General features: G+C 41.6%; 1 protein-coding gene across 1 annotated transcript in view; it reads right to left on the reverse strand.

Annotated features, from left to right (window-relative positions):
- The window catches only part of pdia5 (protein disulfide isomerase family A, member 5), an 89,911-nt gene that overhangs the window by 45,711 nt on the left and 29,426 nt on the right, over positions 1–14,774 (reverse strand). The window contains exons 6-9 of the mRNA XM_034147372.1: positions 14,478–14,570; positions 11,844–11,904; positions 7,703–7,770; positions 3,969–4,060 (exon numbers count right to left, since the gene is read on the reverse strand). Of these exons, the coding sequence (XP_034003263.1) occupies positions 3,969–4,060; positions 7,703–7,770; positions 11,844–11,904; positions 14,478–14,570 (314 nt within the window). The remainder of the gene's footprint in view (positions 1–3,968; positions 4,061–7,702; positions 7,771–11,843; positions 11,905–14,477; positions 14,571–14,774) is intronic.

Raw genomic sequence — 14,774 nt, forward strand, 5'->3', positions numbered from 1 at the left:
TCCTGAAGTGTGTTCTATAAGTTTGTGTGCATGTAAACCACATGTGTCAAACTCAAGGCCCGGGGGCCAAATCCGGCCCGTGGTGGATTTAATTTCGGCCCGCAGAATAATTTCTAATTACTATTAGATCTGGCCCGCCGGTATATTGCACGCACACCTTCCTCAGCTCAGAGCCTGACCCCAAACATTGATGACCTTGCACCCAAGATGAGATGCCAAGTATCTGGCTTGAGCTAGCATCACAGAGCAGCACACTGAGTTTACATGGATGTTTCCTTCTACACTTTGTTTCTTGAGACAACAGGGCATGTTTGGTTTCTTCTTTGAGGGAAATAGTTTTTTTGAAGCTGTTGTTGGCCTGTGGAAAAATGTAATGATAAGAAATGACTGAGGAAAAACTGCAGATAGAGCCATAAGAAATGAATGCAACTGATTATTTAATGTTTAATGTTGTTTTTATAGGCAATAATGTAAGCTTTGTTAGTTCCAGGTTGAATATGTGCAATAAGTTCATTTCAATAAGTTCTGCAATAAACATTGAACCAGTCCGGCCCTCCACTAGTACCCATTTCTTTATTTTGGCCCACTGTGTATTTGAGTTTGAAACCCCTGATGTAAATGGTCTGCAAAGGCTAAAATCCCAGTGTTCCCTCCAGAGGGAGTTTCTCTCCCGCATTTACACTGAGAAAACCAAGTTATTCAGCTCATGTGTGTTGGTTACAAACACACAACAGCTCAAAGTCTAAATGAAATGTAGATCTGACGAAAGGTTAAAATATGATTGATGCCACTTCCTTGTATTTTGAATGTTACATTACAGATGCCAGTGACCCCTCTGTATGCATTTAAAGTGAGCTGAAAGCGATTTACTCAGCTGCAAATTCTGAGTAGATAAAAAATGTGAGCATATTTCCTTCATAAGAATGAGTTTATCTACTCTGCTGTTCGCTGCGACTCAAAGAAGGCTCAGAGCAGGAGGATCAGTGTCAGGAGTAACTGGCTTTCTGCAAACACAGTTACAGCTCCGGAGACACAGAGCGGACACTATTAAAGGTGATACACGATTACACACACACTGGATTTTGAGCTTAAAAACTCGCATTTTAAGTGATCCGAATGCCGCGGTGGAGAGAGGAGCTGCTTGGAATTCAATCAGTGAGATTTATGACCAACTCTTTATTCACCTGTTTTATCTCCGCTGCTGTAAATCCACTGAAACCTTGTTTAAAAGTTAAGTCGAGATATGTCGAATTAATGTCATTCTTGGGTAAAGGACACAGGAAAGACAAAGAAGCTCAAATAGTTTCACTTTCATTGTTGCTTTAATTGATAGGAAGTGGAGGGATGCTGCAGTATTGGCCGGTAAGCTTCCTTAATCTGCGGGGCTGGCTGAAAAGGTAAAAGACCTTGAAACCTCTCTCCTGCAGCGGAGAGATAACTCCAGCGGTGTTGATGCCGATTCACCCCGCAGTGATTAGCTGTTTATCAGCCAGGCGCTCATTACTGAAGCCAATGGCCTCGGCTGGTCGTTAGCTAGCCCTGCGCTGACACTAATGCACTCCCTGCTAACGGGCTGGCTCCAGATCAGCACGGGCGCATGTGTGTGTGTGTGTACAGCAACACACAAAGAAAGAAGTGCAGGAAGAGGGCAAATGCACACACACACACAGACTTAGCACAGAGGCACTTAATCAGTCCCGGTCTAATTAAAAGGCCAGACTAGAATGAGAGAGTGTTTAATGTGGAAATGAGGGTGATACAGCTGCTGCAGGAGGAATAAGAAGAACAGAGCGGCAGCTATGAAGCACAATGTGAACAGCACTGTAAATATGAGGATAGTAATGCTGTGGCTGGGGGGTTTCTGCATTAACAAACACCATCAGTCTCACTCTCAGCCCCTACTGTGTAAGTGGCTTCAATGTTATAGTAGTAAAGCGAAATGAGTAGATTAACCAACAGCATTTCAAACACTAAAGGGGAAACGCTGAAGCCAAACGCTAAATCGATACAATTTAAAGTGTTCTTTGAGATGAAAAAAACATTGGCACGGTATTTTAAAGCCTTTACTTAGTCTGGCGTATTAATTATTTAAAACACTGGCTCATCTTGAGTGTTTGGGCAGACAACAGCTCTGTGTGAAGGAATGCAGCCCCACTGAGTTTTCAATGGGCAGCTGCGATGGCTCAGTGTGGCTCCTGAAGAAAAGGCTCTGCCAGAAAATATAGGGTTGTGAAGTGCAAGAAGAAAACTTTTGTAAATATTTGGTATTTTTCTTTGCCTGTGCTGCAGCACCTCTTTTCACCCTCTGTCTGAAACCAGAGCCCAGTCTGCTCTGATTGGTTAGCTGGCCGGCTCTGTTGTGATTGGTCAACAGCCTATCACGTAGGATGTGTTGGAGCGCTAGCCAATAGGAGCATGAGTGTTACCGCTACACAAAACGTACTTCTTAATCCATTATTTTGGAGCATACAGTCCTCGTTAAAGTCAGTTTTCTACTATAATGCCTTTTCTTTGATTGACTACAGCTTTAGTATTTACTACAACTGTACTTCAGCGAGTTTATAATATCCAGAAGAAAGGTTTAGGTAGGGTATTCCCTTTAAATAAAACACATGTTGTAGAAATATAACCAGTTAAGTAAGGTTTAAGAACATTTTTGTTTTGTATTAAGACAGTTATTATATTGGCTGTTACATAGTGAAGTCACTTTGTTCAGGAAGTGATCAAAGGAGTCCAATGGTGGCTTTTCAGGCAGGGTGGGGAATGTGTGGAAGAGAAACTCTCTGAATTAAACACAGGGATTTTAGCCAGTAGCCGCTTTCACACCAAGTACTTTGCCGTACTTAGTTCCCAGCACTTAGTTCCCAGCACTTAGTTCCCCCATGGAACTAAAGAGCCGATCGCGTTCACACCGGAATAAGTTCCCTGAGGGAAGATTACGCAAATGAAGCCGCTGACGTCACTTCTTCTTCTTCTGCTGCTTTGGGTTTACTGGCAGGCCGCAAACAACTTCACGGCGTATACTGCCGCCGGAGGTCCCCGGCCGGAAGTCCCCGGAGTTGGGGACTGGCTTCAGTAGAAGCTGCTGGGACTCCCAGCAGCTTCTACTGAAGTCTTCCGAGTAAATCGCCAGAACGCCGACACCTCCTCATCTCCACCTCTCCCATGTATTTTTTTGTGTTGCCATAAGTTAGTCTCTCTCCGTTGGTGCGCGGGGCTAATGCTAATGCTAATAATGCTAATGCCAGCAAATACAATGGCGGCTTCAAAAAACTTTTCCGAGTTTTACGGGGCGTGGTTTGCAATTCGCCCAGCCAATAGAAATTGGTACTTTTTTCTCCCCAGGAAAGTACCACCTCTCAACAGGCACTAAAAATGGGGGTAAAAGTACTCTTTTTGGTGTGAACGCAAAATTCCAGGCACTAACGGAACTAAACGGGAAAAGTACGGGTAAAAGGACTCCGGTGTGAAAGCGCCGATATTGCAGACCATTTACATGCACTAAAACCTACATTACACATTAGAGGAAAGGGAAACCCCCCAAAAGCATAAAAGGGTCTCTTTAGCAATTGGTGAGCATGAAGGAAGGGGTTATTAACTATTTTGTTTGATAAATGGCTTCAACAACGAGTCAACAATCAAAATGTACTTTTTCCATTCACTTCAGCTCTACTTCATATCCAAGAATACAGCACCTCCTGAGTGAACTCCATGCTCCTCGACAATAGCTCTCACATCCTTGACTTCCTCATGTGAAATTACTTTGTCCAATATACTGAGAAACTTTTTCCTTCACACCAATTTTCTGAACCTCCCTGGCAAATTGTACGTCTGACACCCCCCCTGTCTGCCAGTGTTTAAGAGCTCTGCGCTGGCGTTTTCTGTTTGAAGTGTCCCGACTCAGATGTTCTGAGCCTTGGAAGTGAGGCTGAGCCCTAAGTGAGACGGATGAGAGGACTCCAACTCACTCAAAGTAGCAGAAAGTCGGGTAGCCTTTGACGTTGTACTCCTGCTTCAGGCCGTCAAACTCAGCCGGGTGAACATTCATCCCCGCCAGCACCTGGAGGAAAAACAACGTCAAGGGGGAAATAAGGTGTTTGCTGTCAGAGAGGTGGAGAAAGCAGAGACACAAGAAACAGAAAGGACATGAAAACAGGTGAGCCATGGTCAGAGGACTCCGTAATGAAAGTATGATTACTCAATGATTGAAAAGAGACTTCATTGGGAAAGGACATACTGCGCTGTAGGTCAAATGAATGTTGATGAGCGAACTGTAATCACATTTAACTTGATAACACAATTAAATAAATAAGCCCCCTTTTGTGGACGTGATTAATGTACAAAATATATTTATAGACAAGAGCTACCTTTAATTGGGTGCAGCAAACTTACCATTTTAATTAAGTGTTTTTTTAAACAGTTTTCAATTTATTTGTTTTCCATGTTTTTCACATTAAGATGCGTATAACAACATCAAACCCAAAACACCCTCCCCATTAGGAGTGCTCTACATTTTTAGATTAATGTAAAGATGTATTTTTTGATTTTAAACTTGTGGGACAAAGACTTTTTGTTTGTCCTTGGGGTTGTGCATCGGGAACGGTAATGTTGATACATAAATACAAGGCATTTTGACTAAGCTGCTCAACATTGACAGATTTTGTTTGAAATGCCATCATATAGCCTTGACCTCATACTTGCCAACCCTCCCGATTTTCGCGGGAGACTCCCGATTTCATTGCCCTCTCCCGGTTTCCTCCCGGGGTCATATTTCTCCTGCATTTCTTCCTATTTCTGACAAAATCTGATTTACTCACGACTGTTTCCACTCGGACTTTAATACAGCTACACCATTGTTTGGTTTCCATGGTAGCGCCTATCTTTAGTAGCGCGAGCAACTGAAACTCTGAGAGGGTGTTCAGCATGATGAGGACGATAGTCACAGAAAACAGAACAAGAATGGACAACTCGACCCTCTGCTCACTCACCAGCCCACACATGTGCTCCATCAAGGATGGTGCTACAGGCAGCAAGGCATTGCACTTACAACAACAATAAGCATGTGTAGATGTTGGTGTCATCTTTAAAAGTCAGTTCCCCGGGGGGTGATACACGTGGGAGAGGAGTTCTAACAGCTCCGGCGAACCACTAGCAACCGCCCCCCCCCCTGTGGTTTTGAAATGATTTCTCAGGTCTCAAGGTTGGCAAGTATGCTTAACCTTCAGCTGGGTGGAATACTAATGTTAGCAGGATATTGTTAGTGTACTTTAATGCTAATGTAAGCATCTTAAAATGCTTATAGATTGCTAACATTCAGTATGTAATGATGTTAGTTTACTCACATTAACTTGCTAGTGTGTGCAGTTAGTAATACAAATAAATACATCTCCATGACGCTGTTTCAGTCTATCCCGTGAGTCAGACGAAATAAAACGTGAATGTTTATCTTTAGCGTGTTATAATGTGTACATATACAGCCTCTGCCTTTGTGTCAACTTTTTAGCATCCCAAGAATGTATATTTATGGTATTTAAAATAAATCTGACATTTCCCAGATTTCAAAATGTCCATGAGTCTTTGTCCTCTTGAGTCTTTTCAGATATATCTACCTGACTGCACACAACACTTCAGACATTGACCTTACATCTTCCAGTCTCTATGACACAGAGGCGAGTAATGTGTACAACTCTGCTGAGCACTAACTCAGTATTCAAACCTGTCACTTCTCCGTAGTCTCTTGTAATAACTGGCACGCCTCCAATAATCCATCTCAGCCTGGCAAACAAACCCCTTTGTGTTCTGAGCAGGGAACTTGTATGCATACTGTTAATTTCCAGTTAAGAGGCTTACATTTCACAAGCTAAAATGCTCCATAATCAGACAAACATGCACTTAATTATCCTTTCCTCCTCTGTGTGAGGCAAGCACTACTTCACGGTCTCCTCAGGCAGCTGCTCTCTTATTGTCAGACACCCTCAGATCCCTCTTCTTCAGGGTGCTTCAAGTGATTGTGAACACAAAGCTTTTGTTTCCCTAGCTGATCACATATGCCTCTGGTTGCTTTTGTGCTGGCATCTCTCCAGTGCTTTTAAGGAAAACGTTACCACAGCTGGAAACAGAGCCCCCCCCATTTTTAGTTGCTGTTGTAATACTGCTTGTCTGCAAACTGACAACACAGGTCTTTAGGGGACCCTTGAGACCAGGGAGGAGAAGAAAACATGATAAATACAGGAGGGAGGAGGAAGCAACACTAAGACTGGACGGACTAAACTGATATTCAATATATTTAGGTGGTGGTCTTCAGCTAGAACTACATTAGCCGTGTATTGTGGATGCGGTGCCAGGTAAAAAATAAATGAATTCAATAATTATAAACCTGCAAAATGATATCAACTACTCAAATAATTTAAAACAGATTGAGATGCAAGGTTGGAAGACTTTTGAAGGAACTACTGTGATTGTTCTGGTTTGTCAAAATACAGATAAAGTTTAAATGAAGTCCAGCAGAGAGGGGTGTCCTGAATACTGAATGTCCTCTTCCAATATCAGAGTCCACATGATAACAAAGGTATCCCAACTGTAGCTGTGTACATGACAGGATGTATGATTACCTAGAAGAGCATCAGGACTGTTTTAGGCATATGATAGCTATGTGATTAACATGATGATTCAGCCTCTATGGAGATAGACATATGACAAGCATGATCATTTCTGACGTGGAGCTAATCTGAAGTAAACATTGAATACTGCTTTCTATTCCTCCATCTTGTGACTGTGTAACTCCCTCTCTTGGATATCAGCATGTGAAGGAGGACACTGTTCAGGAACTAGTTGACGGTGACGAGTGATTATTATTAATTTTAAGTATTATTTTGAGATAAAGTCAGGATTTTGCGAAAGTCCGATTTTTTGAGAAAAAGTCAGAATTTTTAGATTTTGAGAAAAAGTCAGAATTATGAGAAAAAATATCGGATTTTCATTAGAAAAAGTCAGAATTTTGCGAAAGGTCAACATTTTGAGAAAAAGTCAGAATTTTTAGAAAAGTCAACATTTTGAGAAAAAGTCAGAATTTTGCGAAATTCAGAATTTTGAGAAAAAGTCAGAATTTTGAGAAAAAGTCAGAATTTTGAGAAAAAGTCAGAATTTTGAGAGAAAGTCAGAATTTTGAGATTTTGAGAAAAAAGCCAACATTTTGAGAAAAACTCAGTATTTTGTACATGACAGGATGTATGATTACCTAAGAACCGGTATTCCTCCATCTTGTGACTGTGCAACTCCCTCTTGTATATCAGCATGTGAAGCTTGTGAAATTGCAGGTCTCCCTTGAAAAAGAGATTTATGATCTCAATGGGACCAATCTGGTTAAATAAAGGTTTGAAATGAAATGGACACTGTTCAGGAACTAGTTGTACCAAATGCTCTGTATGTGATGACTACTTCCATTCTTGAGAGGATACACATGGATCCTGATATTGAAGCTCAAGGGTAGTGTACTGGTGACGACAATGTACTGGTGGTCATTTTAGCAGGAAGTACAACAAGGGAAGGCTTTGATTGAGGCCAGTTTGACAGATTGCTCTCCTGCAGACTGCCAAACTTAACAATCCAGACATCCACAGCAGACACATCTCATGTAATCAGCAAACCTCAGAGCTGCAGATCACAGATCAGTTATTGCAGTGAAACAAGTGAGCAGACTTACATATGTCCCCTTGGTCTCTGTGGCTGCTTGCTGAAAGACGGGCTGCATCCTTTTACAAACACCGCACCCTGTAACAAAGATAGAAATCACGAAAAGAAGTTATGACAGAGAAGTCGATGGGAACCAGCGCGCTGACAGCATCAATGCAACTGTCAACAAAATGTCCATAATCTGACAGAGGGGATGTTTTTTTTGTCAATAGCAGCTTGCGTTGTGTCATCGGCAGTGAAAGAGGTGACGCACTGACAACACACTTTATTACATGGCTTAGTTGAATACTCGATTCTGATTGGTCAATTCAGAACACGTGACACGTTGTTAATCCAGAACAGACAGACCGCTGTCAAGGATTTATTGACCGTTGTTAAGGACGCTCACATCTGCAGAAAGAAGTCCGGTCGATTGAACTGTATACAGTTTGGCCGAAAAGCAAACTGTTCGACCTGGGACAAGAAAAACAGCGGAGAAGTAACGGGGCAGAAACCCTCCTTTTTACGCAACGCTCCAGACATAGACATCAAACGGCAAAACATATTCAGTTGCCAGTTCCTTTGGCATTAGGGCAGGGACATCTAGATACTTCCCAAGGTTTGACATCATGAATTGTGCTACTTTTAAAAGCAAGCAACGATGTTTTCAAATCACCAGAAGAAGGCAGAGAGGAAGTCAACACTAACAGGAACAGAACACGGTATGAGCTCTGCATAATGACCGCCTCGCTGCACATTATCCCTTACTTAATAACTGAGCACAACACATGGGAAACTCCATAATACTGTTTTACTAACCATGAGGTGACAAGACAATTAACTCTACACTCACGTAACACCATTTTGTTTCATCAATTTTAATTGTTTCATTAATTTACCTGAGAGAAAACACTGACCATTGACACTTAATTACTTTATATTCAATGTTTTGAACCAGGAGAGACTAATTGGGATTATAGAAAACATTTCAATATCATTTTTATGGGGAAAAAACAAAACATAAAAAATCAAGTTAAAGGAAAATAAATCAAGTAAGGGGACCTCATATTTAAGTAGAGCAATTTTAAAGCAGTTTCATACATATGAAAATAGCTCCAATTCTTTAATTTGGATTTTAAAGTATTTCTCAAGAATGTTTTATTCAGTTAAAAGTCATTCTAATTTCTGAACGAGCATTTTGGATAGAAAGCATAAACAACTCCTGAGGAAGCAGAGAATATAGTCTGGACATGTTCTCCCATAAAATAAAAAAACATAGTTCTTACGTTTTAAAGGTCCCTATTATACTGTTTTTCATTAATATGGCCTTCTAGTCAGAGCGGAGTATGACACCTGACTATTCCCTGTGTTTTTTATATTTCTGTTGTAAATGATTGTGATTGTAGTAATGTGTTTTTATTACATGTACAGCACTTTGGCTCGACCAAAAATCGCTTTTAAATGTGCTTTATAAATAAAACTTGATTTGATTTGATTTGATAATATATATTATAGGTCTCAGATATATCCAGAGCCTGTCTCTGATTGGCTGAAACACCAAACAGATCATTGCAGCATTACCCATAATCCCCTCTGTTTCAGCCCTGTTTCAAAAGTGCTGATTCTCTGTCTGTTACTTTAGATGAAAATAAGGAGCCCCTCCCACGCCCCTCTGAGAGAGATTTGGTTACAAAGAACACAATGGTGCTCTAGGAGGAGATTCAGGTGATAAGGTGGGGGGGGGGTTACCTTGTTGCTGATTGGCTAATGGTTACACAAGACAAAACATCGTTATGACATCATAAAGTGTCCACAATCTGATCAGCTCATTTTCAGACAGGTTTTTATATAAATGGATCAGGACAAAAAGAGAGAGAATCTTTGTTCCTGAAACTTTCAGAGTCTCTTTCCACAGAGGGGACACATGTTGATGAAGAAGAGACATGAAGAAGAGGGGACACATGTTGATGTAGAAGAGACATGAAGAAGAGGGGACACATGTTGATGTAGAAGAGACATGAAGAAGAGGGGACACATGTTGATATAGAAGAGACATAAAGAAGAGGGGACACGTGTTGATGTAGAAGAGACATGAAGAAGAGGGGACAGATGTTGATGTAGAAGAGACATGAAGAAGAGGGGACACGTGTTGATGTAGAAGAGACATGAAGAAGAGGGGACACATGTTGATGTAGAAGAGACATGAAGAAGAGGGGACACATGTTGATGAAGAAGAGACATGAAGAAGAGGGGACACATGTTGATGAAGAAGAGACATGAAGAAGAGGGGACACATGGTGATGTAGAAGAGACATGAAGAAGAGGGGACACGTGTTGATGTAGAAGAGACATGAAGAAGAGGGGACACATGTTGATGTAGAAGAGACATGAAGAAGAGGGGACACATGTTGATGTAGAAGAGACATGAAGAAGAGGGGACACATGTTGATGTAGAAGAGACATGAAGAAGAGGGGACACATGTTGATGTAGAAGAGACATAAAGAAGAGGGGACACATGTTGATGTAGAAGAGACATGAAGAAGAGGGGACACATGGTGATGAAGAAGAGACATGAAGAAGAGGGGACACATGTTGATGAAGAAGAGACATGAAGAAGAGGGGACACATGTTGATGTAGAAGAGACATGAAGAAGAGGGGACACATGGTGATGTAGAAGAGACATGAAGAAGAGGGGACACATGGTGATGTAGAAGAGACATGAAGAAGAGGGGACACATGTTGATGTAGAAGAGACATGAAGAAGAGGGGACACGTGTTGATGTAGAAGAGACATGAAGAAGAGGGGACACGTGTTGATGTAGAAGAGACATGAAAGAAGAGGGGACACATGTTGATGTAGAAGAGACATGAAGAAGAGGGGACACATGTTGATGTAGAAGAGACATGAAGAAGAGGGGACACATGTTGATGTAGAAGAGACATGAAGAAGAGGGGACCACATGTTGATGTAGAAGAGACATAAAGAAGAGGGGACACATGTTGATGTAGAAGAGACATGAAGAAGAGGGGACACATGGTGATGAAGAAGAGACATGAAGAAGAGGGGACACATGTTGATGAAGAAGAGACTGAAGAAGAGGGGACACATGTTGATGTAGAAGAGACATGAAGAAGAGGGGACACATGGTGATGTAGAAGAGACATGAAGAAGAGGGGACACATGGTGATGTAGAAGAGACATGAAGAAGAGGGGACACATGGTGATGTAGAAGAGACATGAAGAAGAGGGGACACGTGTTGATTGTAGAAGAGACATGAAGAAGAGGGGACACATGTTTGATGTAGAAGAGACATGAAGAAGAGGGGACACATGTTGATGAAGAAGAGACATGAAGAAGAGGGGACACATGTTGATGAAGAAGAGACATGAAGAAGAGGGGACACATGGTATGTAGAAGAGACATGAAGAAGAGGGGACACGTGTTGATGTAGAAGAGACATGAAGAAGAGGGGACACATGTTGATGTAGCAAGAGACATGAAGAAGAGGGGACACATGTTGATGTAGAAGAGGACATGAAGAAGAGGGAGGGGACACATGTTGATGTAGAAGAGACATGAAGAAGAGGGGACACATGTTGATGTAGAAGAGACATGAAGAAGAGGGGACACATGTTGATGTAGAAGAGACATGAAGAAGAGGGGACACATGTTGATGAAGAAGAGACATGAAGAAGAGGGGACACATGTTGATGTAGAAGAGACATGAAGAAGAGGGGACACATGGTGATGTAGAAGAGACATGAGAAGAGGGGACACATGTTGATGTAGAAGAGACATGAAGAAGAGGGGACACATGTTGATGAAGAAGAGACATGAAGAAGAGGGGGACACATGTTGATGTAGAATAGACATGAAGAAGAGGGGACACATGTTGATGTAGAAGAGACATGAGAAGAGGGACACATGTTGATTGTAGAAGAGACATGAAGAAGAGGGGACACATGTTGATGAAGAAGAGACATGAAGAAGAGGGGACACATGTTGATGTAGAAGAGACATGAGGAAGTGGATTTTGCATAATAGGTGACCTTTAATATGAACGTAATATATGCTCTCTCTTCACATATGCACAATAACAGCTCTTGTCTTTTGATCACAACATGTTCTGCACAGTACAGAGAGGCAGCACTTGAAAATAAGGACTCACAAGGAGCGTAGAACATCATGAGCACCGGCCTCTCCTCTCTCTTCAGCAGCTTCCTGAAGTCCTTCAGAGGAAGGAGAGAGGGAACATGATTAACAAGCCTTATCATCTATGAATGAAAGATATGTATAGTAAGGGCTGGGGGGTAATTAGATAATGATAATGTATCGAGGCTGTGAGGAAACATTATACATTGTCTAAAGTAAAGATAACAAGCACATGCCGTATCACATTTCGCAGAAGATATGATCACCTTAATCACACAATTGTTTTATCTGATTATACCTGTATGCATTGAAGTTATTTTCATTTGTCGGATGCTTAATTCACACAGGACTTAAAAAAAATAGGTTTTAACCTGTTAAGCCCCGAGCCTGTTTTTCAGGTTTCAGGCTCGAAAATGACATGCCCAAAACAAATGACTACAACTTCACTTCTAAAAGGGTTATATGAATAATTTCAAAGAAAAAAAATTAAAATTAAAAAAATTAATAAAAAATAAAAAAATAAAAAAATAAATTTGTGGAAAAAAAAAAGACCCGCCGACGGGGGCTTTGGGGCTTACTTGGTTGTTTCATATACACTTTTTATTTAATGGACACATGCTATATCAGATATATATATATTGTGATACTGAGTGTATATCACAATAGATATATCATTCTGGGATACTGACTGCATTTCCATATAGGGATGGACAATTTCACAAAGTGCCATGATGATGGGTTTGTATTGATTGATCCAGTTTGATTTTGAAATGTATTTTCCTCCTTGTGTCTTGTGTGGTTTAACTTCTTGTGTTTCCCCCTCGAGAGTCTGATTGTCTGAGTGTGTTTCACCTGCCCCTCTCCAGCTGTTGTCTTGTCTCTGTGATTAGTCTTGTGTGTATTTAGGTCTGTCTTCCCTTATGTTCTTGGTCCTGCCCGTTCCTGTCTGCATTTCTGCTCCTGCTCCTTGTGTCCCCTGGTTAGTACTCGTTAGTGTTTCTGTTTTTCACGTCAGCTGGTCTGGACCCCCTTTTTTGTATAAACTCCTACATACGCCTCCTCTATCTTCGTACTGAATTTAGGTCCTGCAGCCTTACCCTCACCGTGACAAGAAGCCTTTGTACAGTAAATCAAATGGCTAACTTTGTCCAAGAAAATTCAAGATGTCTTTAAGTATCCCTCCGTTTAGATGGAGCTCTAAAACAACTAAGAACACCGTCATCTTCCAGCTTTTCCAGCAAATTATCAGACTGTATTTTCCATATCAGCAGACACATTACAGTTATTCTGACAGCAGGTGGACCCCCCCCCCCCCCCCCCGCTGACAGTTCCTCCTACCCCTCTTCACCTCCATGAGTGTGGATACTTCCTAATAACTCACATTCAGCACAATCTTTTGTGGATACCTTCAACGAGCCTCAGGGCAGGAGAGGACGAGCGTGTGGAAACCAACAGAACTGCTGTTCGTTAAGTCACAGGGTTTTCAAAATGCTGTATATATCTGCGAGTGTGTCAGGTTGTCAGGGGAATGTCCCGGGGGGGGGGGTTGAGACGAGTGCCATCTGACCTAACTGGACGAGAGCTGTCTGGAAATGTTTTTCAGGCTTTTTTGTAAACTTCATGAACCACGCTGAGCAGCTCTTTGATGATAAAGCCCTGATATTGTACTTTCCTGTGTGGGTGTTTTGTTGCAGAGGTGGACATCCTGCTGAGTCAGCTTTAGAGGCAGATCAAACCCTCAGCAGGACAGGAGAGCTGGATCCTGCATCCCATTACCTGCTTCCTCTGTCTGATTATCACAGTTACTGTCCATCAACATTAAAGAGTCCTCTCCTGCTGATGGTCAGGTGTATATCAGTATGTAGTGTCTCTTCTTTAAAGAGTTCTCTCCTGCTGATGTTCAGGTGTATATCAGTATGTAGTGACTCTACTTTAAAGAGTCCTCTCCTGCTGATGTTCAGGTGTATATCAGTATGTAGTGTCTCTACTTTAAAGAGTCCTCTCCTGCTGATGTTCAGGTGTATATCAGTATGTAGTGTCTCTACTTTAAAGAGTCCTCTCCTGCTGATGTTCAGGTGTATATCAGTATGTAGTGTCTCTACTTTAAAGAGTCCTCTCCTGCTGATGTTCAGGTGTATATCAGTATGTAGTGTCTCTACTTTAAAGAGTCCTCTCCTGCTGATGTTCAGGTTGTATATCAGTATGTAGTGTCTCTACTTTAAAGAGTCCTCTCCTGCTGATGTTCAGGTGTATATCAGTATGTAGTGTCTCTACTTTAAAGAGTCCTCTCTTGCTGATGTTCAGGTGTATATCAGTATGTAGTGTCTCTACTTTAAAGAGTCCTCTCCTGCTGATGTTCAGGTGTATATCAGTATGTAGTGTCTCTACATGTCTCCATGCTTTAATGTTCAGAAAGCTCTTATTTTTCTCATACTGCCTGTGCTCTGCAAGCACCTTCTTTTCACCCTCTGTCTGAAACCAGAGCCCAGTCTGCTCTGATTGGTTAGCTGGCCGGTCTGTTGTGATTGGTCAAACCGCTTAGAGATGTACCACCCTTTAGCCTATCACGTTACAATGTGTTGGAGCGCTAGCCAATAGGGAGCGCAAGTGTTATGGAAGAAAAACAAGTGTTTTTTAAGTCACTTCTTACCTTTTCTGTCTCTACATGGACGATGTCCTTTGCTTCAGGGTTCTCCTCCCACAGCGGGGGTCCCGATGGGTCTTTTAAGAACGCCACCATGGACTGAATGGAGACAAAAGAAGATAGAAAAGTCAGAAATGATGAACAAAGGCAACACTTAGATCATGCAGTTGGCCTAAGAATAATCTCCTGAACAGAATGACTGCTGATAGGGCGGCACAATTAATTTAATGCTATCTAAATAGTGCACACATCCAATCAAAGAAGCACAATATTTGTTAAATAATAATAATACATTTTATTTAT

The sequence above is a fragment of the Trematomus bernacchii genome, unplaced genomic scaffold (assembly GCF_902827165.1).
Source record: "Trematomus bernacchii unplaced genomic scaffold, fTreBer1.1, whole genome shotgun sequence".
NCBI classification, from domain to species: domain Eukaryota; kingdom Metazoa; phylum Chordata; class Actinopteri; order Perciformes; family Nototheniidae; genus Trematomus; species Trematomus bernacchii.